Raw genomic sequence first — 24,130 nt, forward strand, 5'->3', positions numbered from 1 at the left:
ATGCACTCCTATGTTCATTGCAATGTTATTTACCATAACCAAGATATGGAGCCACCCTAAGTGTCCATCAATAGATGAGTAAATGAAGAAGAATCAGTACATATATAAAATGGAATATTACTCAGCCATAAAACAAATGAAATCTTACCATTTGTGACAACAGGGATGGACCTAGAAGGTATTATGCTAAGTGAAATAAGTCAGATAGAGAACGACAAATATCATATGACCTCACTTATATGTGGACACTAAAGAACAGAGTGAATGAACAAACAAAACAGAAACAGACTCATAGATACAGAGAACAAACTAATGATTTCCAGATGCAAAGGGGGTTTGGGGGCCTGATGAAAAAGGTGAAGGGATTGAGAAATACAAATTGGTAGTTACAAAATAGTCACAGGGATGTAAAGTACAGCATAGGACATAGTCAATAACATTTAATAACTATGTATAGTGCCAGGTGGGTGCTAAACTAATTGGGGATCACTTTGCAAATTATATAAATGTCTAACTACTATATTGTACACCTGAAACTAACATGAAACAATATTGAATGTCAACTGTAATTAGAAATAAATAAGTAAAAGATTGATCTAGGGGTGCTCTTGTTCATTATTCTCAACTCTGCCTGCACATTACAATTAGCTGGGGAATTCTAAAAACATACCTTTTTTTTTTTTTGATGTTGAGTTGTATGAGTTCTTTATATAGTTTGGATATTAACCCCTTATTGAATATATCAGTTGCAAATATCTTTTCCCATTCAGTAATTTGTGTTTTTGTTGATGGTTTTCTTTGCTGAGCAAAAGATTTTTATTTTCATGTAGTCTCAGTTGCTTATTTTTACTTTTGTTGCCATTGCCTGGAGAGACATATCCAAAAAAAAATAGAGCTAAGGCTGCTGTCAAAGAGTTTACTGCCTATGTTTTTTTTTTCTTAGGATAAAGATGTGATATATATTACTCAGTAATAAAAAAGAATGAAATCTTGTCATTTTCAAGAACATGGGTGGAGCTAGAGGGTATTATGCTAAGTGAAATGTGTCAGACAGAGAAAGACAAATATGTATGATTCACTTATATGTGGAATCTAAAAACAACAACAAATGAATAAACAAAACAAAACAGAAAGAGAAACTGATGGTTATCAGAAAGGGGGGTGGAGAGATGGGTGAAAAAAGTGAAAGAGAATAAGAATTATAAATTTCCAGTTTTAAAATAAATGTCATAGAGATGTAATGTACAGCACAGGGAATATAGTGCCAATAATATAATAACGAATTTGTGTGGTGACAGATGGTTACTAGGCTTATCATGGTGAACACACCCCAAGGCATATAAATGTCGAGTCACTATGTTTACACCTGAAACTAATATAATATTTTATGTTAACTATATTTTGATTAAAAAAAAACTATACCTGGGCCCTGCCTCACACCCCCGAAGCAGAATCACGGGCTAGGGCATTGTTTGCAAATAAAACAAAGCTATAGGAAGCCATATAATAGAATGTACAGCTTAATAAATTTTTATAAGGGGAACACTGTAACCACCATTCAGACTAAGAAATAGAACTTTGCTCAAAGCACCTTCCTGTGCCCCATCTCAATCTCATCCTCCTCTTCCCCCCTCAAAGTAACCACTGTCATGATTTATAAAAATCACTTTCTTGCTTTGCTCTATAATTTATTACCTGAGTGCACTCATATACACTATAGTTGTCTTACCCATTTTATAAAAATATGATATACATTTTTAAATGCTTGTGAATATATAGAGTCCCCCTACATCTTTTTTTTTTTACTAATAATTTGCATGCTCATTTGACCTGTAGAGTTTCTCACAATCTACATTTTGCTGATTGCATTCTCGTGATGTTCTTCAACATGTCCCTCTGTCCTCTGTGTTTACCGTAAATTGGTAGCAAGATCCAGAGGCGCATCTGCACATAGCATGTATGTTGAGAATGTAGCTAAACTACTCCATAATACTGCTGCCTTGGCATCCATTTTGTGTGGCCAAGTGGCTTGCAGGGGTCTTAAACTGAAACTAGCCCCTTCCAGGAGCACAAGCTCTAGATAATAGCCAGAGTCTCAAGCAAATGGGAGTCCCTGATACGACTTCCCCAGCTGCCCTTGTGAGCAACAGTCTCCCCTGTCTCCCAGGGCCTTCCCCTTGGGCACCACATAGGTAAGACTACTGTGGAGCTTACCAAACCCTGTTTTTTTTGGTTTGAATTGACCAATCCATCCTTAGACTGGGAACCCCAAAGCACTTCAGCCACAGACCCCAATAAAGGCATATGCCTCATGTGCTCTGCCTGCACCCTGTCTTTACCTCCCCATGTGGCCCCTTGAGATATGCCATGTACTTTCCTGCAGGACCTGTGAGAAACGAACCTCTCTATTTAAATTTCCCTTGTGGTTTCTTGTTGAACTGCAGCTCACTATCCTTTACCCCAAGGCCTTTATTTAACAAATGGTAATTTAAAGAAGTCACAATACTTTATTCCTTTTTATGTCTGAATATGGTTCCATAGTATACCACAGTTTGTTTATCCCTTCATCTTTATGGACTTTTGGGCTGTTTCTATATTTTGGCTGTTGTGTACAGTGCTGCTATGAATGTGCATGGACATCTACTTGAACAGTCCTTGTTTTCAGCTCTTTTGGGTATGAACTGAGGGATTATATGATAAAGTCTATATTTAACTTTTTGAGAAACCATCAAACTGCTTTCTACAGCAGGAACATCATTTCACATTCTACGAGCAATGTATGAGGGTTCTGTTTTTCCCATATCCTTGTCAACATTTGTTATTTTCAGTTTTTTGATTATGTCTGTCCTAGTGAAGTGGTGCCTCATTGTGGCTTTGATTTGCATTTCCCTAATGACTAAGGATATTGGGCAACTTTTCATGTGCCTGTTGGCATTTGAATTTTTTTTTTTTTGAGAAATGTGTCATCAAGTCCTTTCTTAATTGGGTTGTCCTTTTGTTGTTGAGTTATAAGAGTTTTTAAATATATTTTTGAATATTAAACCCTTATCAGATATGTGATTTGTAAATATTTTTTCCTATATGTAGGCTGTCTTTTTAATTTTCTTTATAATGTTCTTTGATGCACAAATGATGAGACCCACTCGTCAACCAAAGCTACCCAAGTGGACTGGGTGGGAGATTAGAAAAGACAGACATAGAGACAAAAGCTGGGATCGGGAGGTCCACTGACCGCTGATGGCAGAGCAATGACCACGTTTATTTTTTGCAGAAAGCTTATATAGTAGCAAGCAGCTGCAGAGAGCAGTAAACAGCTGCAGGGGGTCTGTTTATCGGGTTAGACATAGTAAGTTACATCCTGTTATGCACTTCTCTAAGTGCACAAGCAGGTTGCATTTTGTTATGCACTTTGCAGAAGCTCCTGTGGCTTCAGCTATTCTTTTCTTTTCTTGGATCAGTGGGGGTGGAACGTTCCCTGAACTGTTCCACAGGCTGTGAGGACCCTGTCAGCTCACAGCCTGCTCCCCACACACAAAAGCTTTTTATTTTTATGAAGTCCAATCTACTTACTTTTTCTTTTGTTGCTAATGTTTTTGTTGTAGTGTCTAACAATCTATTGTTAAATTCAAGTCATGAAGATTTATCCCTATTTTTCTTTTAAGAGTTTTGTGGTTTTAGCTTATATTTAGGTTGTTGATACATTTTTAGTTAATTTTATATGTGGTGTGAAGTATGGGTCTAAATTCACTCTTTTGCAGATGGAATACAGCTGTGCCAGCACCATTTGTTGAAGAGATTATTGTTTTGCCATTGAATGTTCTTGGCTTCCTTGTTGAAAATCAATCAGCTATAGATGTATGGATTTATTTCTGGATTCTCAATTCTACTCCATACACACTCTTTTGATTACCTTTGTAGTAAGTTTTGGAATTGGGAAGTGTGAGTCCTCCAACCTTGTTCTTCTTTCTCAAGATTGTTTTGGCTATTCTGGTTCCCTTGACTTTCCATATAAATTTGGGAATCAGCTTGTCGATTTATGTAAAGAAGTTCTTTGGAATTGATAGGGGTTGCTTTGAATCTATAGATCAATTTGGGAGTTTTGTCATCTTAACAGTATTAAGTTTTCTGATACAAGAACAATGATATATATTTTCATTTATTTATATCTTTTATAATTTCTTTCAAGAACGTTTTGTATTTCTCAGAGCATAAGTTTTGCATTTATTTTGTTATCTCTATTCATAAGTATTTTATTCTTTTTGATACTGTAAATTGAATTTTTTCCTAATTTAATTTTTGGATCATTCATTGCTAGTGTACAGTAGAGTTTATTTTTTGTATACTGATCTTATATACTGAAATCTTGCTGAGCTCATTCATTTGTTCTATTTTTTTTTTTGTGTGTGTGTGTGTGGATTCCTTAGGATTTTCTATGTACAAGATCATGTCATCTGCAAATAGAGATAGTTTTACTTCTTTCTTTCCAGTCTGGATGTCTCCCGCCTACCATTTATCTAATTACCCTGATTGGAACCTTCAGTACAATGTTGAATAAAAGTGGTGAAAGTGGACAACCTTGTTTTTTTTTTAATCATCATTAAATACAATGTTACCTGTGGGTTTTTTTTTTTTAAGATGCCTTTTATCAAGTTTCCTTCTATTCCTATTTGTTGAGTGTCTTTATCATGAATGAGTTTTGGATTTTGTCATGTTATTTTTCTGTATATTGAAACAATTATGTGGGTTTTGTCTTTTATTCTATTAACATGGTGGGTTGCATTGATTAATTTTGAGATGTTAAACTGACCTTGCATTCCTGGGATAAGTCCCACTTGACCATGGTGTATAATCCTTTTCATATATTGCTGAATTTGATATTTTAGTATTTTGTTGAGTATAACTGCATTTATATTCATAAAAGATATTGGTCTGTAGTTTTATTTTCCTGTGATGCTATTGTCTGGTTTCAGTATCAGGGTAATACTGGCCTCAGAATGAGTTAGAAAGTATTCCATTCTCTTTTAATATTTGTAAAGAATTGGTAAGAATTAGTCTTTAAATGTTTGGCAAAATTCACCATTTAAGTCATCCAGGTTTGGCCTTTCTTTGTGGGTTGTTTTTAAATTTATTTTTTAATTAAAAATTTTTTATTACTAGTTGAACCTCTTGCTATAGGAATCTTCTATTTCTATTTTTATTTTCTATTTCTTCTTGAGTCACTTTCAGTTTTTGTGTCTTTCTAGGGATTTGCTCATTTCACCTAAGTTAATTAATTTATTGGCATACAATGATTTATTATTTTTGAATTCTAAGGGTTGGTTGGGTGGGGGTTCTGCTGACCTCTCCCAGGCTCTCTCACATGGCTGCAGTTATCTGGTGGGTGGCCTGAAATTAGAGGGTCTAAAATAGCCTCACTCGCATGTCTGAAGTTGAGGCTGGAATCTCCCTTTCCACGAAACCTCTTATCATTCAGTACTCTAGCCTGAATTTCTTTACATGGCAACAGGATCTCAAGATGTGCAAGCCACAAGGCACCTTAAGGCTTAGACTTAGAGATGATATCACATCACATTTTATAAGTTACAAGTGAGTCGTATTCACAGGGTGGGAATAGATTCTACCCCTAGACAAGGTGAGAGGCAAAGTCACATTGCAAGAGGGGCATGGACTTGGTGAAGTTTGGTTGTTAACACACCTCTGGTGGTAGAATAGAGAATGATGGAAGGGGAGCCCATGAGCAAGGGACCAGCTGGGAGGGTGGGGCAGAGAGAGAGAGGGGACCTGTAGAACCATGGTGCAGTGTGGACGGGTGAGGCATAGAATTCACAAGCCTTGGGGTGGGAAGTGAGGAGTCAACGAGGGTTCTGATTTGGGGAACTGAGTGGAAGGTAAAGACATTCACTGTGTTGTAGGGAACAGGGTGGTGGTGAGAGGGAGGCCACACAGGCTTCTTTTGTGTTCTGACTCAAACCCAGACCCAGGCATGTTCCACACTCACTTCATTCCTTGCATGCCTCACGTTAGCAGTGGCCTGGGCCTTTGTACAATGTCCCGAGGTATCCCAGGGTTGGCCTTCTTGTGCTCAGGGCAGCATTTCTGCTTGCTGATCACAGCCTCACCTGCTCCCAACTGACCAGAGACTCTTCCTCAACCTTACCTAGGCAACTTCTGCTATAGATCAGAAATTTTCCACCCTGAACAGCCCTTCTCACTTGCCCGGGCTTTCATGCACATTAGCTCATTAGCTTTCACAACACCCCTGGGAAGCAGACGTTATTGCCCCATTTTACAGATGAAGAAGCCAAGGCTCAGAGCAGTGAAGTGGAACATCTGAGGTTAGAGCCCTGCTTCCACCACACTCTGCTGCTGTGTGTGTGTGTGTGTGAGGAGGACATACGCAGGGCCTGTGAAAAGAAGCCTCTAACTTGCCTACAGATCCTTAGGCACCTGTATTCCTTACTTCATCAGGAATAAAGCCTTTGTGAGCCAGACAGGCTGACTGAGAGATCTCAGGTCCTGAAGCTTGCCAGATGTGGTTCTTGTCCACATTCTTGTCACTCTTCAGTCACATCATCCCTCCAAGTCTCAGTTTTCCCATCATATCCTCTCTCATGGGGTTGCTGTGAAAAGCAAGAAATTGTATGTGGCACCCCCAGGGCCTGATTGTCCTCCCTCTTGTGAAGACCCTGAGGTGGGCAGTCTAGCTTGGCTCCCTGGGGCCCAACACAAAAGCCTTTTTTGATGGCACTGGAATTCAACTCATTCCAGGATCCATGGGGACACATATGTCAGAAGTGCAGTCAGCACCCTCTGGGGCCCTACAGATCCCAACAGAGGAGAATCAGGTGGCTGGGTCTTGGGGTGACCTGGGGGAGTGTCAGCATCACATAGGCCTCAGCCCATCATCCCTTTAGCTGGTGTTGTTCCTCCTGGTGGGCAGAGCCTTAAGCCTTGCCTTGCCCACAGATCGGGGGACAAGGGGTTGGGTGGGGCTCACAGGTAGGTTCTTGTTTGATGGCCATTCTGTGGCACAAAGGAGGTAGCTGAGCCACTGGCTGTGTCAGATGTCCCCTGGGTAGTGTTGGGTGTGGGTGGCCTCCACTGAGAGAGCTAGAAGCTGGGTCCTTGGCCAGCACCAGGATTTGGGGGCCAGTCTTTCTCAGAACTTGAGAGTCAGAGCTGGGACAGAGTTCAATGTGAGAAACAAGCCCACAGCCAAAATCAGGATGGCCCCATGGCTGAATGGCTGTGGATGGGGCATAGTGGGAAGGTTTAGGGTGACACTCAATATCACTGCCACTGGATTGCACTATGACCGATGCAAAGGTGACCCAAAGAATCAGGGGTGGGTGGCCAGGTCTGTGGAGGCCCCAGGACCTTGGGCCTGAGCTCCCTCTCTTTCATTGTGCTCCTGTGCCACGTTAGAAGCCTCTGTTACAGCTTTGGCATCTCCTTTTGGGACAGACAACCCAGGAAATTTGTTGGTTTGCTGTGTTAGGTCCCAGTTAGGGGCCCATATTCAAAAGACTGGGGCCACAGCAGCCCGTTCTTATGCAGCAGGAGCTGCTGGGAGAAGTGGGTCATTTAGGGTCTGAGTCTCATGCTGCCTGAGGGCAGCAGGTCCTCAGCTCAGCCATTGGAGCCATGTGGAAACAGGGTCTAGCATGTAGCCAGAAAGTTCTTTCAGGAGAAACCAGAAATCTGAGTTTTTATAATTTTGTGCTAGAGAAATCAAACCAATGTCTGAGCTGGACAGGATCGCAGGCCCCAGTGAAGCACCAGTGTTCTCACCTCTTGCCCCAGGACACCTTCAGTGGCAGATCCTTGTGGCAGGACCGACAAGGCTGTTGTCCCCAACATACCCAGGTGCTCGGCAAAAGGGAGCAGCAGTTTCAGGGCACTGGCTCTTTGGCTGGGCCTAGCCAGGTGGACAACACTGTCCCTCCCTGCCTGGTGCTGCGGTGTCTCTACTGGAAATGCTACAGGTGGCAATGAGGTTTCAACTCGTGCGAAATTAAAAAACCAAAAATCCCCAGATGGAAGAATAATACAATCAACAAAACATTTATTATTTACTAATGGACATTTTTGTCACTAATAACATGATACTACTATAAAATTTTAATTCAGATTGATTATAAGGTTTTGCCATTTAAAAAAATTGGATATTTTGTTTTATATTATTAACAAGGCTATCCAAATTGGGGCAATGTATGCTTAACTATAGATAATAAATAATGATAATAAAAGTAGCCAAGCCTTTTCACAACTGGATTTTTTTTTTTAATTGGGAAATTGGGGGATGGGAACAGCACTGGAGAACTGGGGGAAGGGGAACAGACAAGCCGCCGCCCCCCCTGCTCCTCAGTTCAGCGGTGGAGGACGTCACCCTACTGGCCCAAGTTGGCACCATCATTGCGCTCCTCCCGGGCGAGGCAGATCAGTCGCCGCCTCTGGACAGCCGCTCACAGCAGCTGCTGGCTGCACACGGCAGCCCACGGCAACCCACCGCAGCAGTGGCCGCAGCCCATGCCGACCCCGGCGACCCTGGCAGCCCAGCTCCATGCCGAGCCACTGTTCAGCATCTCAGCTGCAGAGGGCAGCATCACTGGCCCTCACATGTGGGATCCGAACCGGGGCCCTCCGGCACCCCAAGCCAGCTCCCAACCACTGCGCCACTTGGCCAGCCCTGGATTAATTTTGTTTTTTTTTGCAATAGGAAAGAATTACACCTACACCGTTTATTTGGATTCACCTAATTTAAAGCTTTTTTCCTCCATTTGCTGTCTCTCTAGATGTAATGCCATACATATTTTTAAACAGACATGTACTTGATAAAAAGTTACATATGTCGTGACCTCACACCTCTAAAGTATTTTAGTGTGTGTTTCTAAGGAAAGAAATAGCCTTTTTTATGCTGACAATATTACCGGCTTCAGTAAATAGGTTATTAATACAGAACTTAAATCTAATTTACTGCCTGTATTTCAATTTTGTCAATTTATAAAGTCTTTTTTTTTACTAGTTTCAGGTATGCAAAAAATGCAATAGTTAGATATTTATACCCCTCACAAAGTGATAACCCCCATCCCCAATCTACTACCCCTCTGATATTGTATATAGCTGTTACAGTTCCACTGACTCTATTCCTTATGCTGTATACCACATCTTCTGACGATATACATATGTATTAAATTATAGTTGACCTTCATTATTAGTCAGCTTCAGCTTCAGGTGTACACTGCAGTGGTCAGGAATCTACATCGCCCATGAAGTGGTCTCCCTAACAAGACAAGTGCCCATCTGACACCCTACAAAATCTTTACAACATATAATGTCTTTTTGTAGTGTTTTTCTTCCAATAAAAGATTGATCACATATAGTATTGTGATATCATATCTCTTTGTCTCCTTTAATCTGTAAAAGTTCCCGTTTTCTTTCTTTCTTTCTTCCTTCTTTCCTTCCTTCCTTCCTTCCTTCCTTCCTTCCTTCCTTCCTTCCTTCCTTCCTTCCTTTCTTTCATTAGTTTCAGGTGTACAAAGCAATGAAATAGTTGGACATTTACACCCCTCACAAAGTGATTACCCCCCAATCTATTACCCCTCTGACATCGTATATAGCTACAACTGAATTTTTATTTCTGGCTAAATTCCTCAAGGAGGAAAAACTTGAACCACAGAAGGCCGAAGGAAACCATGATCAAAAGAGCTGGATGACGCAGGTCTGGACCTCCCCTGAAACAAACAGGTTTCACACATGCCAATTTCACTCCTTAGCCTGGCTCATTCTCAAAATTCAGTCTTTCTTTAATTTGGCTTTTATTCAGCTGCAATTTGTGAATTCGTGTGCATGAGACTATTGGCACACCCAGCTCAGCAGTGCTCCCTGCACTTTCTCAGCCCTCACTGCCTCACTGTTACCTTGTGGGTAACAAAAGTAATGCTCATCGCTGTCTCTGAGAGAACTGAAATCTAAGATAGGCCTTTCAACAAGACTCACCAAACAATTGTGAAAAAAAGAATCACAGTTGAATAGAGACACCAAGGAAACAGTGATTGACCCAGACACTGGAGTGAAACTACTCCGGGGAAAGGGAGCTTTTGACCTTACTTTTTCCATGAGGAAGTGGAATTGGGTTTCTTTTTTGGGAGAAGATTTAAAATGATCATGGGAAAAAGGGAATTCGACTTGATGATGGAGAATGGGGGAAATTTCATGGAATAGAAGCAAATATTGGTTCCTTTAGCATTTCTGGAATTGTATTATTGTCTGTGATAGATTAGATTATTGTTCAAACATATTTTACTCTCCCCACCCCATCCTGCTTCATCAGAAGAGTATCTAGTTCCTGGTTCTATTAATGTTGGGTGTGGTTCTGTGATCTGTTTTGGCCTCAGAGTGGGTGGGGTGCACTTCCTTGCCCCTTAACTTTGTGCTCTGCTGTACAGCTTGCTTTGGTCAGTGGATGTTGGCAGATGTGACTCAAGTAGGGCTGGAAATGAGCTTGCATGGCTGGGCTATCCTCTTACACTTCTGCCACCTCCATGAGTAAAGCTTCTTTTAAAATTCCCCTTCAGCCTGGGTCCCAGAATGAACATAGGAAGAGGAGTCAAACCTCAGTGAGGAGCCAAGTCCAGTTGGACCCACAGCTCAAAGCAGAGCTGCGCACTGAGCCCAGCTTAAGTCAGCTAGTCCCAGCTGACCTGCAGTTATGTTTGCATATCACTGAGATTTGTGGTTGTTTGTTATTTAGCAATAGCTTACATTATTTTATCAGGTAAACTTGGCAAGACAGCACAGCTAAACACAATCTGGGATGGACAATAGAATCGGGTGCATTCCTCATCCAAAGCGTATGGTAATCTGGTGAATATTTTACTTAATATCCCATCTGCAGTCATTTTGGGAGTGTCTGGATCAAAGCCGTTTTATAACCTGCCTTGTGGAACTCAACTTTGTGTCCAGCACATGCAGACACTTTAAAATATTTGTTGAATGACTCTGAACTCTTCAAATGAACTCCAGAAGGTCCCAGAAGGCAGGGACAGGTACTGAGGGAGTGGATACAAAGAGTGGCAGCTGACCTGTTGTGGGCTGGTAAGTCTACTGGGCTAACAGAAGATAGTGACTATAGAGTTTGTCCTTGTCTTCCTCTTACTCTCTATTAAGGAAGAAAAATGCTATTCTGAGCTGGTCACCTTCAAGATCCTGGATTGGACTGTGGGGATGGGCGTTAGTGGCAGGTGGCAACAGTGCACGCTTCCTCCTTTCTCTCTGGCTGGTGGGCATGTTCTGCATTGCCCTTCCTTGAAATGGAGTAGAGAAGGAGGGAGGCATGAGTAAGGAGGGGTAGGGAAAAAGGCACTGAGGTGTCTAGCTTTACCCTGGAGAGGGGCCACCTGGAACAGGGATCCAGGGCAGGGCCAGCTGTTTGGGGTGGGACGCACAGAAATGTATAGGCTGTCAGCTGACATCCCTTATTTTTTTCCCCCTCTGGGGCCAGAGAAGGTTGTTTTATAGCCTAGCCTCTTTATGGCCTCAGCAGGGAGCAAAAACAAAGAAAGGACATTGCTTCCTCAGGGCCTGGGGAGGTACTTCCCACAAAAGGTGTGCCCTCTTTAGTAGTCACTGAGAGGGCCTCCTGGAAGACCAGACCCTCACCTGCTGCCTGACCCAAAGTCCTGGGGCCCTTCCAGCACATCTCCCTTCCACCGGGCTTTGAAAAAGGCTGAAATTGGATCCTTATCCACTATTCCTTTGCATCCTCACCAGCTGGTCATGAGCTTGAACCAGTCTTGGCTTCATTTTATAGGTGATGACATGGAGGCTGGAATGGTGGTTACCAAGCTTCATGACTTCCTGCTGTGGGATGTCATTTCATTTCTTTTATTTATTATTTTCTTTGTAAAATTGGAATTATTAATTCTTCTTTAGTAGAGATAAGGAAACAAACATGTGGCTTACTCTTATTGCTCAGATAACTGATGTAAACTTTCCCCCTTCTCCCAATTCTATCTTTAGAGGTTACTACTTTCAACTTTTATTTCTATTTTGTTCCATGAAGGTGAGAAAATTTTTCTTTTAAAAACATAATTTAAACAATTTTAAACTTATAGAAAAATTACAAGTGAGGATAAAGAACATTTTCTTTTATGAACCATTTCAGAGTTAGCTGCCAACAAACTGCCCATTTCTCTGAAGACTAGTTTTATTTCATATTTCTTACAGAAAAGGACATTCTCCACTTACCCAAAACACAACCATTGTGATTCAGGTGACAGGCATTGTCATATAATTACCCTCTCATCTCCAGGCTCCATTCAAGTGTCAGAAATTGTTCCAAGATACTTAGACTTAACTCTCATGTCTCCATGTCTCTGGTCTCCTTCATTCTAGAACAGTTCTTCTGCCTTTACTTGATTTTCATGACTTTGACATGTTTTGTAGCATATCCCTCACTTTGCTAGTCTGATATTTCCTCAGGATTGGATTCATTTTGATGCCCCCTTGGCAATGCTGTGTTCTCTTGCATCCTATCATGGGTATATGATTTCAGTTTGTAGTGTTTGTCTTGGTGGTCTCGTTGATCATTTGATTAAAGTGGCATCTTCTAGACTTCTCTACTATTAATATAAAGAAACTCCTTTTTTCTTTGTATTTATACATATTTTGTGGTGAGGTACATTGAAGCCATGCAAATATCTCATTCTTCAAACTTTCACTTCATTCATTCATTTATAGTTGAATAGGCTCATAGGTTTGTATTTTATTCAATGGGTTATTATCTATATATTACTTTCATTATTTATTTTAATGCTCATATTGTCCCAGATTTGGCCAGTGAGGGCCCCCTCAAGCTGGATGCTGGCTCTTTTTAACATGTCTTATCATTCTTAGAGCACTTTATTACATTTTAGCCCCCAGAGATCTTTTGAGCTTATCTTGTATTTTCTCTGATCCTTGGTGTCTTTTAATGGAGAATGGCATTTAGAAGCCAAATATATGTGCTAGAAATGCTCATTTCTATTGGGGTGTCACTGCTCCTGTGCCTTCTCAGTGGACAGAGCAAAGAGATATGTGTGTGTGTGTGTGTGTGTGTGTGTGTGTATGACAATCAACACCTGATTACTTTAATAATAACCCACAGTCATTCTCTAAGATTCAGCAACTTTCTGCTCAGGCTAAAGTGATGAGTCAAGTGGGAATCTGATAGGCATCCCATCCCTGTAGCTTTTAAGTCTTTGATGATGTCATAGATCTCTAAAATTAACCCCAGGATGCAGTAATACTAGTTTATTTTGGGGAGTAGGGAGAGAAAATTCCAGGCTCTTGGTTTGGTTCACTACTTCTTTCATCTCATATCTCCTTTCTTGCTTTCAATATCAGTTATGCTGGAGTATTTTTTAAATTAATTGATTTCCTCAGAGAGAGTTCATGAAAAAGGTTCTTGCAAATCTGGAAATATCATTATTCTGCACTTACACTAGATGATATTATGGTTGAGAATAGAGTTTTAAGTTCAAACTATATTTTCAAGAGCCCTAAAAATATGTTTTCATCACGTTAGAGTCTTCCATCATCCTGTGTTGCTGACAAGAATGATAATGATCAATCTTATCTTTTTTTGTACGCCACTTTTCCCTCCCCTGGTGGAGCATTTTAGAATCTTCCTTTTATACTTGGTGTTCAGAAATTTTACAGTGACCTGTCTAGGTGTGGAGCAGTACTCAGAGGGCACTTTCTACCTCCCTGGGAAAGACTCTTATTATTGAGAATTCCTTGTGCTGCAACTGTCTGACACAGATCCATTCACCACAATTGTTCTCCGCCCCTCGGTGCCCAGGAGTCTGGATGATCCTCTGTTGGCTGGATTCTAGTTGGATGTGGTCAATGGCAGGAACTCATAGGAGGGTGGAAGTGGAAGAAGGGTTGGTATACTTTTTACTTCCTATTTCAATGCTGAGTCAATGGTGATGGTGACATGCATCCAGACTATAACAGCTCACAGGGTGGCCCTTCTTCCACAGTCACCAGGCTCAAATGACATGGTTTTCTCCTCTGATTCCTTTAGCTGTAGGGTGGTAATTGCTTCTGCTATTTTCTGGGTGCCTCACCATTTCCTGTATTTTCCCTTAACCCTGCCCAAACCTCTGTTACCTTCCTATTAATGTCTCTTCATTTGACTCTGTGGGGCTGAATTCTGTTTCCTGTTTAGTCAATGACTGAAATGCTACCTTTCATTTTCTGGGTTCTTCCTTCCTGGAGATTTTATTAATCAGCTGATGGATAATTTTCATTCAGCATCTGTGTCTTTTATTTTTGCTCCTAGGTTTTCCATCTTTTTGTGTTTTCGCTATATATTATGAGACATTTCCTTTCCTTGTCCTGCCATCCCTTCGAATAAAATGATTTTCAATTTCAGCAATCATATGTTTAATTTTCAAGGGTCCTTTTTGCTCTTTTGGTCTCTTGTTTCCTAGCAATCAGCACTTATTTTATGGAATCAACAACTTTGCTATAATCTCTCTAAGGAGCAATGGAAAGTTTTGATCTCTTAAAGTTGTTTTCTATTCCCTGAGTTATTTCAGTTTATTTTCAGGTCAATTATTTATTTATTTATTTATTTATCTATCTATCTATCTATCTATTTATCTATCTATCTATCTATCTATCTTGACTTATGTCCTTTGTGCTGTTGATTTTCTAAATCAGGGGTTGGCAAACTGCAGCTCGCGAGCCACATGCAGCTCTTTGGGTATGTTCCATCTCAAAAGTTTGCCGACATGGAAAAGCCAATCCTGTCTCTCACAACAATTTAAAAATGATTCGAGAGCCATAGATATATTTTTACAAATAAGGAAAATTTAAAGTAATATTATAAATGAAAGTATGATAGTTTTATTTTTATTTTCAATTTTACTTCAGAGCCACATGTATGTACCCAGAGCCGCATGTGGCAAGCCACAGTTTGCTGACCCCTGGCGGCTCTTTCGTATCAAAAGTTTGCCGACCCCTGTTCTAAATGCATGGGACTCTGGTTCTCCATTCATAAGAATGGGAAATGAAGTGGATTTTCCTGGATAGCTGATCAGACTTTCCTTTGCTATGGGTCTTCCAGAATAAAAGCAGGACAGCTACCCAGGAACTCTCAGTGTGAAGGACAAACTTCTCAGCATTCCTTTAAAATGAGCAGGTGGAGGGTTCGGGACATTTCACTGAGGGCTGGGTCTCCAGGAATGAGTAGGAATTTTACAAGTGGAAAATGAGCTGAATGAGTCCAGGCTGTGGAAGAAACATCTACACAAGCCTGGATATGCGAAAGGCAATGGTATTCCCAATAAATAAAGAGTTTAAGTGGAGAAGGAGTCTGGGGGAGGCAAACCTAGAAGGGCAAAAAGAGAAATAGAGTCAGACTGATTTTAGAAGCTCACCATGGCTGAGCACATGGGGCCTGTTAGGGAGGCGTTGGATAAATCTGGATGAGAGTGTGCTTGGGGCTGGAGAGTTTTCTAACTGGAATTAATAGGGAGATGGGCAAGCACATAGGACACGAATAATAGCAGTCAGGCCTCCAGGATGTGTTGTTTCCTGCCAGGAACTGTGCTAGGAGCTGTTCGCATCTCACCTCATTTCTCCTCACAACAACCCTGGAGATGGGTTTTAGTATTAGCTCCATTTTACAGAAAAGAATCTGAGGCTTGGCAAGGTGGCTCCCATGCTCAGCTTGTGACCACTCACCACACTGGCCCACACATAGTGAAAGTAACAGTGAATTGCCAGAAACTGGGTGGTTGGGCCCCATCTCCATTTCCTGACCCTCAGCTATCTCATCAGACCAAGGAGCACACTGACCTTGTAGTGGATTGACAGGTCAACTTGTAAGCTGTTGAGGGCCAAACAAGCTTGAGGGATTAGTGCTCCCATTTGACTCCAAGGCGATTCACGTGGAGCATTCCCAAGGGGGTGGGAAGTGAGTTCCATCACTAAGCTATAAGCAGGGTCAGTGTCTAGGAGGTCAGGCAAAGCCCCACTTTTATGGTGCAGGGAAAACTCTACTGTGCCCTTCTGTAAGAAACTGCAGAATGCAGCCCGGCCAACTGGCAGGACCTCCCAGACTGGGGTCCTGGCTTCTTATTTGATCCAGTGAGTGGGGATGTACAGCTCCCAGCTTCTTGCTTGTGGACTCTGCTTTCTTGGGGAGCTTCTGATGCTGCAGTTATGCTTGCTGCGCAGCTCCACTGACACCAGGGGGTGCTGTTTCCTTCCCCAGCAGATGCAAAGGGTCTGACAGCTATCTTCTGTGGTGTTGGTTTAACTAGGAATGGCTGCTATGAGCAGCTCCCTCCTCTTGTAAGGGGCCAGAGAAGAAGCTCGGACTTTGGATTCAAATCTCAGCTTCATCATCTGCAAGTTAGGTGACTGAGACAAGTCCCTCTACTCTTTCAAGCCTCAGTTTTCTCGCCTGTGAAATGGGAGGATCATACACCTCACCAGGTGGGTGTGAAGATGGAATAAGAGCAGGTGCTTCTGCCTGGCATGGAAACTGTTCACTACACTCACTGCCCTCTCAGCTCCTCGGCTGTGCTCTGACCCATGGGACTAGGGCTCAGGTCTGTGAGCCCCGGGCAGTGGTTCTCAAACATGTCCATGTGGCAGCCTGCTTCATAGGTCTCCTCAGCAAGGCTTCAGAGGCTGCAGGCACCCTAGACACTGCACGGCTGCCCCATGAGGGGCAGGTGACAGTGTCAGTTCTTGCCTGCACAGAGAACAGGTATCTATAGTTGAGTGGTTTCTGGACAGGAAATATTCTCTACTTTTGATTCCAGGAAGCCATCATTACAATTAGGTCTTGTTAAATGCATTTCTGCCTTCCTTTGTCAGACGCTGCCACTGTGTGTGAACCCATGCTCGGCTTTGGAGGCAAAGACAAGAATGGTGTCCTAGACATGAGGAGTAAGGAGACAAGGATGCTTGTGCAAACATACAACCGGGCTGCACCACCTGTCTCTGCCAGAGAGCACACGCGGCTGCAGGAATGTGTCACAGCACAGGGGACATGGACCTGGGGCATGAAGGAGTCTTCCAGGCAGTCACGGCAGGGAGGAGAGTGGTCCCTAAAGAAGGAAGAGCAGGTGCCACCCCAGGGGCCAGTGAGCAGAGGCTTGGGTGTTTGGCAGGTTGGATCTGAGCATTTCTTAGCTGGTGACTTTGGAGAATTTGTTCAATCTTTGAGTGTCCCTTGCTTCAACAGTATAACAGGAAGTAAAATGCCCACCTCTCAGAGCTGTGATAATGATCAAGTAGGGTAATGTATGTAGAGTCCACACGTGCCATAAATGGCAGCTACCATTCTAAAGATGGCCACTGCCCACAACTCCAGGACCATTTCCATAGCACCATGAATGGTGCCTTTGGGGTTACTTGGTGTGGGTAGGGAGTGGCTGGGAGATCTGCGCCATGTCCTGTGGCTCCTGGGGAGCCACGGAAGATTCCCCCCAACTTTATTGAGGTATAATTAACATTATATAAGTTTAAGGTGTAGACATGCTTGTTTGATACATTTATGTAGTGCAAAATGATTACCATCCCAGCTTTAGCTAGCACCTCCATCCTGTCATATAATTTCCTTTTTTTAAAAAATTTTTGGTGAGAACATTTAAGATTGACTCTCTTAGCAACTTTCAAGTATATAATACAGCATTATTAGCTATAATCACCATGCTGTACATTAGATCCCCAGCATTTGTTAATTTTATAACTGGAAGTTAGTACTCTTTGACAAATATCACCCCATTTTCCCCATGCCATAGCCCCTGGGAACCACTACTCTTCTGTTTCTGTAAGTTCAAGCCACGGAGGTTTCATAGGAGAGTTGTGCATGTCCAAGATTTAGGAAGTGCCTTTGAAGCAGATCTGTAACTCTCAGAAGGTCCTCCAAATGCGTACGTGATTTTTACCATCCTTGGGGCCTCGTAGCCTCCCTGGGGAGGAAAGTATAAGTTAATGTATTTAAAATAGGAGCAGCCCTTAATAACAAATGACGTTGCATTTCAGCCAAGACCTGTGTCACCTGGGCTCCAATGCAGAAGTACTTTCTCATTTAACTCTCCTTGCAACAACCTTGGAGGCCCTTCCAGCATCTATGGGGCCTTCCCTGGCTGTCCCGCCCACACCTCTGGAAGCCCTCTTGCTGACTTTCTCCAGCCACACTGCCCTCCCATGGTCTCCAGGGGCCAAATGCCTCTAGCCTCAGGGCCTTTGCTTTGCTGTGCCTGGACCATCCCTCTAAAGCTGACCCATTTCCCCACAGCATCTTACTCTCTGTAATGATTTATTCACTCATTTACTTGTCCCTTGTCTGTCTTCTCCCTCAGAGTTGGGAGCTCCAGGGTGACACAAGTTTTGTTCAGTTCTCTGTGCCAAGCAGGAGAACCAGACCCATAGGAGGTCTTCAATTCCTATTTATGAACCAGTTTGTGAAAGGTAGGTCTTCTTAGGTCCATTTCATGGATGAGGAAACTGAGGGAGGGAGGGAGGGAGAGGGGAGAGAGAGAGAGAGAGAGAGAGAGAGAGAGAGAGAGAGAGAGAGAGAGAGAGGTCTAATCTGCTGGCATACAGCTCCAGGCGGGTGGTGTGGGCTGGCTCCCTGGGTCCCCAGGCAGCCCAGCGTCCTCGTGGGCGGGAGGGCGCAGGCGGCAGCAGCGTAGGAGGGAGCCCAGCCGGCAGCCAGAGGACCAGCAGGGCGGCTCCGCTTCGTACACAGAGTGCCACGGGACCCCGGAGCAGGTGAGGCTGGCGCGGGCCCTACGGCATACCCGTTGGGTCCTGGAGCCTTAGGGGACCCGGGCTGGGGTCTGACACCCCCCACCCCCCGCCCCCCTGCTCCGTACCCTTTCCCCAACCCCCGCCCCCAGAGCCTCGCAGGCTGCCTGCCGCCCGCCGCCCGCCTCCCGGAGACTGAGGATGGGGCACGGGATGGGCTTCACAGGCTCCGCGCGGCTCAGAGTAGCACAACCAGGGCTGGGGCAGGGGGAGCGGGAGCACCCCGCTTCTCGTGTAGACTTGGACTCCCGCAGCCTCAGTGTCTTCACTTGAAACTTGGGTAGCACGTTCCCTCGCCCTGTGAGTTGCTAGTAGAGAAGAGGTAAGGGGTGCATGGAAAGTGTCTGGGCACCGCAGGCATTAGGAGACAGGAGCTGTTCGCTGAAATTTCAGGAAACAAAGCAGATATCTTTCTCTCCATGCTTACCTCATTGGGAGATTGATAACATTTGTATTATTTGTTAGTGTTCCTCTGACTGATGGAGAAGGCAACTGCAGTGGAGATGTTCCCCCAGAGCTTCAGATGTTCCCACCTTGTCTTGAGAGCTGCCTGGCAACAAGTTCTGGTGCTCACAGGCATTCCATTCATAGTGGTTTTGGTGATGGCAATGTGGCTTTGAGGTGTATCTGCATTCCTGGTGGTCACTTCCTCTGGTCAGGAAGGGACATAGCTGTACATGTCATCTTTGTAACCCCGTTTGTAGCATGGGGCTTGGCACATGTTTACTGAGTGGATGAATGTATGAAGTTGGGGGGAATTTCTGGAGCCCTGTCCATGTGGTCACTCCGCTCTGATCATGCTGCACTTGGCCAGTTTGGAACCCCTGGTGTGGCTCCCCCCCATTGACCCAGTATTGGCTGGTGATCAGACAGAGCCTTGGGTTTCTGTCCCATTTGCTGCTCTGGGTAAAATGCATCCCCCACAGTTTCAGGCTGCTGTGGCCATGTTTTGACTTAAATACTGGACCTTACATCTGGCCTTGGTGTATTTCATTTTGTCACGTTCACTCCCAAATGGCCCTTTTTGCCAGATGACTATGGTGCCAGAAAAATCCTCTTGCCTATGAAATTCACTAACCGAAATAACCGGACTATAAACTGCAGTGGAATTCATGCCTTGATCTTGTAAATGGTCAAGTGGGACCCATTTTTATAAGCCAGATCAAATGCACGGTGAATTTCCTCGCATGACATCTGATGAATAGATTTTACTGATCTCTGGTTAATTTTGGCCATACTGTGTAACAACTGCTTCTCTGACCATTATATGGAACTTAAAGAATATCTGAAATAGGGTATTCTTCTGTAAACAGTGTTTATCAAAATGGCCCATCAGAATCACATGGGCCACTTGTTAAAACAGAGATTCCTGGGCCGGATCCCAGACTCATTTAACTGTATCTCCTGGTGAGAGGCTCTGAAGTCTGCACTTTCAACATGCTCCTGGAGTGATTCTGGTGTCCCCGGAGGTCGAGAGCTGCTTGTGGGTTAATGATGACTAGAGGACTCATGAGGAAGGTGAGTCACAATGGTGTGTGTAATGACCTGGTGGCTCTCCATGTCAAAATATCTTTCATCGGTATTACCACCTGGAGTCTCTAGAATCCAAATTTCAATTTAATCTTGACAGAGGGTCCAGTATGTTGAGGAGGCACCAGAGAAAAAGGGACAGGCTGTGCCAGAGCATGTAGGTGTGGACTAGGCTGGTGTGTTTGGGAACTGCAAGCTGTTTCAGGTGGCTAGCGCATAGGCATGGAGAGGGCCCATAGGGAGGGTGGTGACATCCCATGAACTTGGCCAGACATGTGTGTACACATGGTGGGCAGGAGGAGAGAGCAGGTGTGCTGATGATTCAGTTTTTGCATACCTGGCAGTCTTCAACTTTGCCATGTGTTACCTGAGAAATAAGGCTAGTGGTGCAGGTAGTGATTGAGACCAGGAGGGCTCACTGTGTATCAAGCCCCAGAGTTTTGGTTCTATCCTAAAGGGCATGGTATTCCACGGAAATACCTGAGCAGATGGTGGCGTTTGCTTCTGCCTCTATTTGGATAAAATGTGACAAGGGGATTTCCATGCTCCCTGATGAATTCTGTCCCTGAACTTGGAATACAACAATCTAACTTCCTTATCATCAAAATTGCATCAAAGTCTGAGGTCAGGGGGAATTTTTGGAGCAAGTTCTGGCATCAGACAGACCTAGGTTTGAATCTGGGCCCCATTACTTATTAGCTGTGTGACTATGGGCAAGTTGTTTTACATCTCTGAGTCTCAGGTCCTATAATTCACGGCCTTGGGGTCGAAGAAGTCGTGAACATCTCTATCTGGACCCCACTCCTCCCTGGATTATACCCAGAAGGTACGATCTCTGAGTACCAGTTGTCTCTTTGCTTTACAGGTGTCATTACTGAATCTCCTGTAATCTACCCACATGCACCATGAACATCTCTCACTTCCTGTCCATGCTGCTCCCAGGATCCCTGCAGGGTCAAAACAGGAGCAAGCCAAAGAGCATCCTGTACAACTTCTCTGACCACTGCCAGGATTCTGTAGACCTGATGGTCTTCATTGTCACCACCTATAGCATTGAGACCATTGTGGGGGTCCTGGGCAACCTCTGCCTGATATGCGTGACCATTAGGCAGAAGGAGAAGGCCAATGTGACCAACTTGCTTATTGCCAACCTGGCCTTCTCTGACTTCCTCATGTGCCTCATCTGCCAGCCGCTCACAGCCATCTACACCATCATGGACTATTGGGTCTTTGGTGAGGCCCTTTGCAAGATGTCGGCCTTCATCCAGTGTATGTCAGTGACAGTCTCCATCCTCTCACTTGTCCTTGTGGCCTTGGAGAGGCATCAGCTCATCATCAATCCAACAGGCTGGAAGCCCAGCATCTCCCAGGCCTACCTGGGGATTGTGATCATCTGGCTCATTGCCTGCTTCCTCTCCCTGCCCTTCCTGGCCAACAGTATCCTGGAGAACGTCTTCCACAAGAACCACTCCAAGGCCCTGGAATTCCTGGCAGATAAGGTGGTCTGTACCGAGTCCTGGCCGCTGGACCACCACCGTGTCATCTACACCACCTTGCTGCTGCTCTTCCAGTACTGCATCCCACTGGCCTTCATCCTAGTCTGCTACGTGCGCATCTACCGGCGCCTGCGGAGGCAGGGGCGGCTGTTCCACAAGGGCACCTACAGCTCGCAGGCTCGGCAGATGAGGCAGATCAACGGCATCCTCGTGGCCATGGTGGCTGCCTTCGCCCTGCTCTGGCTGCCCCTGCATGTGTTCAACAGCTTGGAGGACTGGCACCATGAGGCCATCCCCATTTGTCATGGCAACCTCATCTTCTTGCTGTGCCACCTGCTCGCCATGGCTTCCACCTGTGTCAACCCTTTCATCTACGGCTTTCTCAACACCAACTTCAAGAAGGAGGTCAAAGCTCTGGTGCTGACTTGCCAGCAAAGTGCCCCCAAGGAGGAGGCTGAGCATCTTCCCCTGTCCACAGTACACACAGAAGTCTCCAAAGGGTCCCTGAAGCTCAGTAGCAGATCCAACCCCATTTAGCCAGGTCTAAGGCTAAATGCCATGCCCATCGCTAGGCTCCTTCACTTAGCTAAGTGGGCGTGGGGCAAGCTGAGGGTGATCCTCCATCATTACTGGCTTTCTAGGGTCCAGATAGGTAGGCAAGAGCTCGTTTTTGCATCTATTTGCATTGTGAACCCTGACATTCAGACGGTTCAGGGCGGATTCTGAGTCTGGATTCTGCAGGTCACAGTATACCTCACAGCTTGAGCAGATGCCAGAGCCGGAGATGTTCTGCTAGTAGCCGGCAGGGTTCATTCTGGTAACTCAGCAACAGATGCCTAGCCTGTGAACCCAGGGGTTTCACCTCTACCAATGAGGCTGCAAGGTCACTGTGAGGTAAGGGAAGGAGCACGTGGAGTCAGAGCTTTGGACCTTGGTCAACCCCTAACTTCTGTGAGAGATGATGTTTGTGGCTTCATAAGTGATTTTAAAAATTTCTGTGGCGGCAAGACAGTGGGGTTTGTTTACATGTTTAGCACATCCAGTTGCAGAGAACAGACCCCAGTGGCTTTGGGTCCTCACACAGCTCTGCAGTAGGAAAACCAACCCTGAGCAGCAGGAATCCCAGGATTCACATCTTACTCCATCCTTTTTCTCTTTCACCACATTTGCCGCCTTGTGTGGAAATAAGCCTGCAAGTATCTGCCCTTGAGGGTGACATATGTGTTGTCATAGAGCTTGTGTCCTCTCTGCCTCGGACAGAAAGCTTTGCCACGGTAAGCCGTGGGAAAGGTGCCCTTGCTGAGTGCAGAGCCGAGGACAGGCGCCCTGTGCCATGCTCCAGAATGGGAAGGGCTCAGGCTGCTGCTACACTACATCGCTTGCCCTTCCTTGCCTCCCAGGACCTCTCCTGACAATGTAGCTGGCTAGGAACTCTGTGATCCTCCCCAGTGTCAATCCACTGCCAAGGCCTACAGTACTCAAGGCTGTGACTCCAGCCTCCTGCATTCTACACTCTGACCACTGAACTGACATTCCCTTGGCGAGGTGCTAGGATTCTTTCAAAGCCTCCACAAGAGTTGGGCCTCCCAGTCACCTTCAGTAGTGGCAGGGACAGGAAGTTGTTGGAGTCTGGATTAACGGGGCACTGGCTGGAAGGAGCAGTGGGTCCCCCTTCCTCCAGTCAGCCAGGGAAAATGGAGAAAGGGCTACAATGAGTGTGAATATCTCACCATGGAGGTCATAGTCCAGCTTTCTGGATGCTGAGACAGATCCAATACTTCATCTGTGTGTGGACAAGACAGCTTGTGCTTGCAGGGAAGGAAGTGTCAAGATTGCTCATAGGCCACCTTGGATGGGCTGTCCAGGCCTGGCTCTGCCTACTCAGACCCACCCACCCTCCAGCAGAGTGGACTCACCACGACCTCCCAGGGCAGGCTTTTCAGATGTCCAGAACCCTTGAGGGGCCTCACTGTGAGGCTCCTGGGATTGGCTCTACACAGGGGAGCTGGCAAAGGGTCAGGCAGCAGGGGATTCAACAGCCATGTCTGATTGTTGCTCTGGTCTGGCCCCTGACCAAGAACTTGTGCAGCTGACACTCAAGACAAGTGCTCTTTGAGCCACCAGCTCTCTTCCTGGAGCTGTTTGTTTTGTCCCAGGTTTTGCTCACATCTCTCATTCTGTTCCTTTGAACCACTTTTTTGGATGCAGCTTGTCTTTGTCTTGGTGCCACCTGCTGCTGGCTTCTCCAGGTAACCGACCACCTGCCAGCAAAGCTCAGGTCC

General features: G+C 44.7%; 1 protein-coding gene across 1 annotated transcript; it reads left to right on the forward strand.

Moving 5' to 3' along the window:
* The first annotated feature begins 18,709 nt into the window (after window positions 1-18,709).
* LOC109392209 (neuropeptide Y receptor type 4) lies at window positions 18,710-23,132 on the forward strand. Its single transcript, XM_019660481.1, has 2 exons — window positions 18,710-18,786; window positions 21,218-23,132. Exon 2 carries the CDS (start codon window positions 21,258-21,260, stop codon window positions 22,383-22,385), a length of 1,128 nt encoding a protein of 375 aa, XP_019516026.1. The 5' UTR covers window positions 18,710-18,786; window positions 21,218-21,257; the 3' UTR covers window positions 22,386-23,132.
* The last annotated feature ends 998 nt before the right edge of the window (window positions 23,133-24,130 follow it).

This window comes from Hipposideros armiger, unplaced genomic scaffold, assembly GCF_001890085.2.
Source record: "Hipposideros armiger isolate ML-2016 unplaced genomic scaffold, ASM189008v1 scaffold_319, whole genome shotgun sequence".
NCBI lineage: Eukaryota > Metazoa > Chordata > Mammalia > Chiroptera > Hipposideridae > Hipposideros > Hipposideros armiger.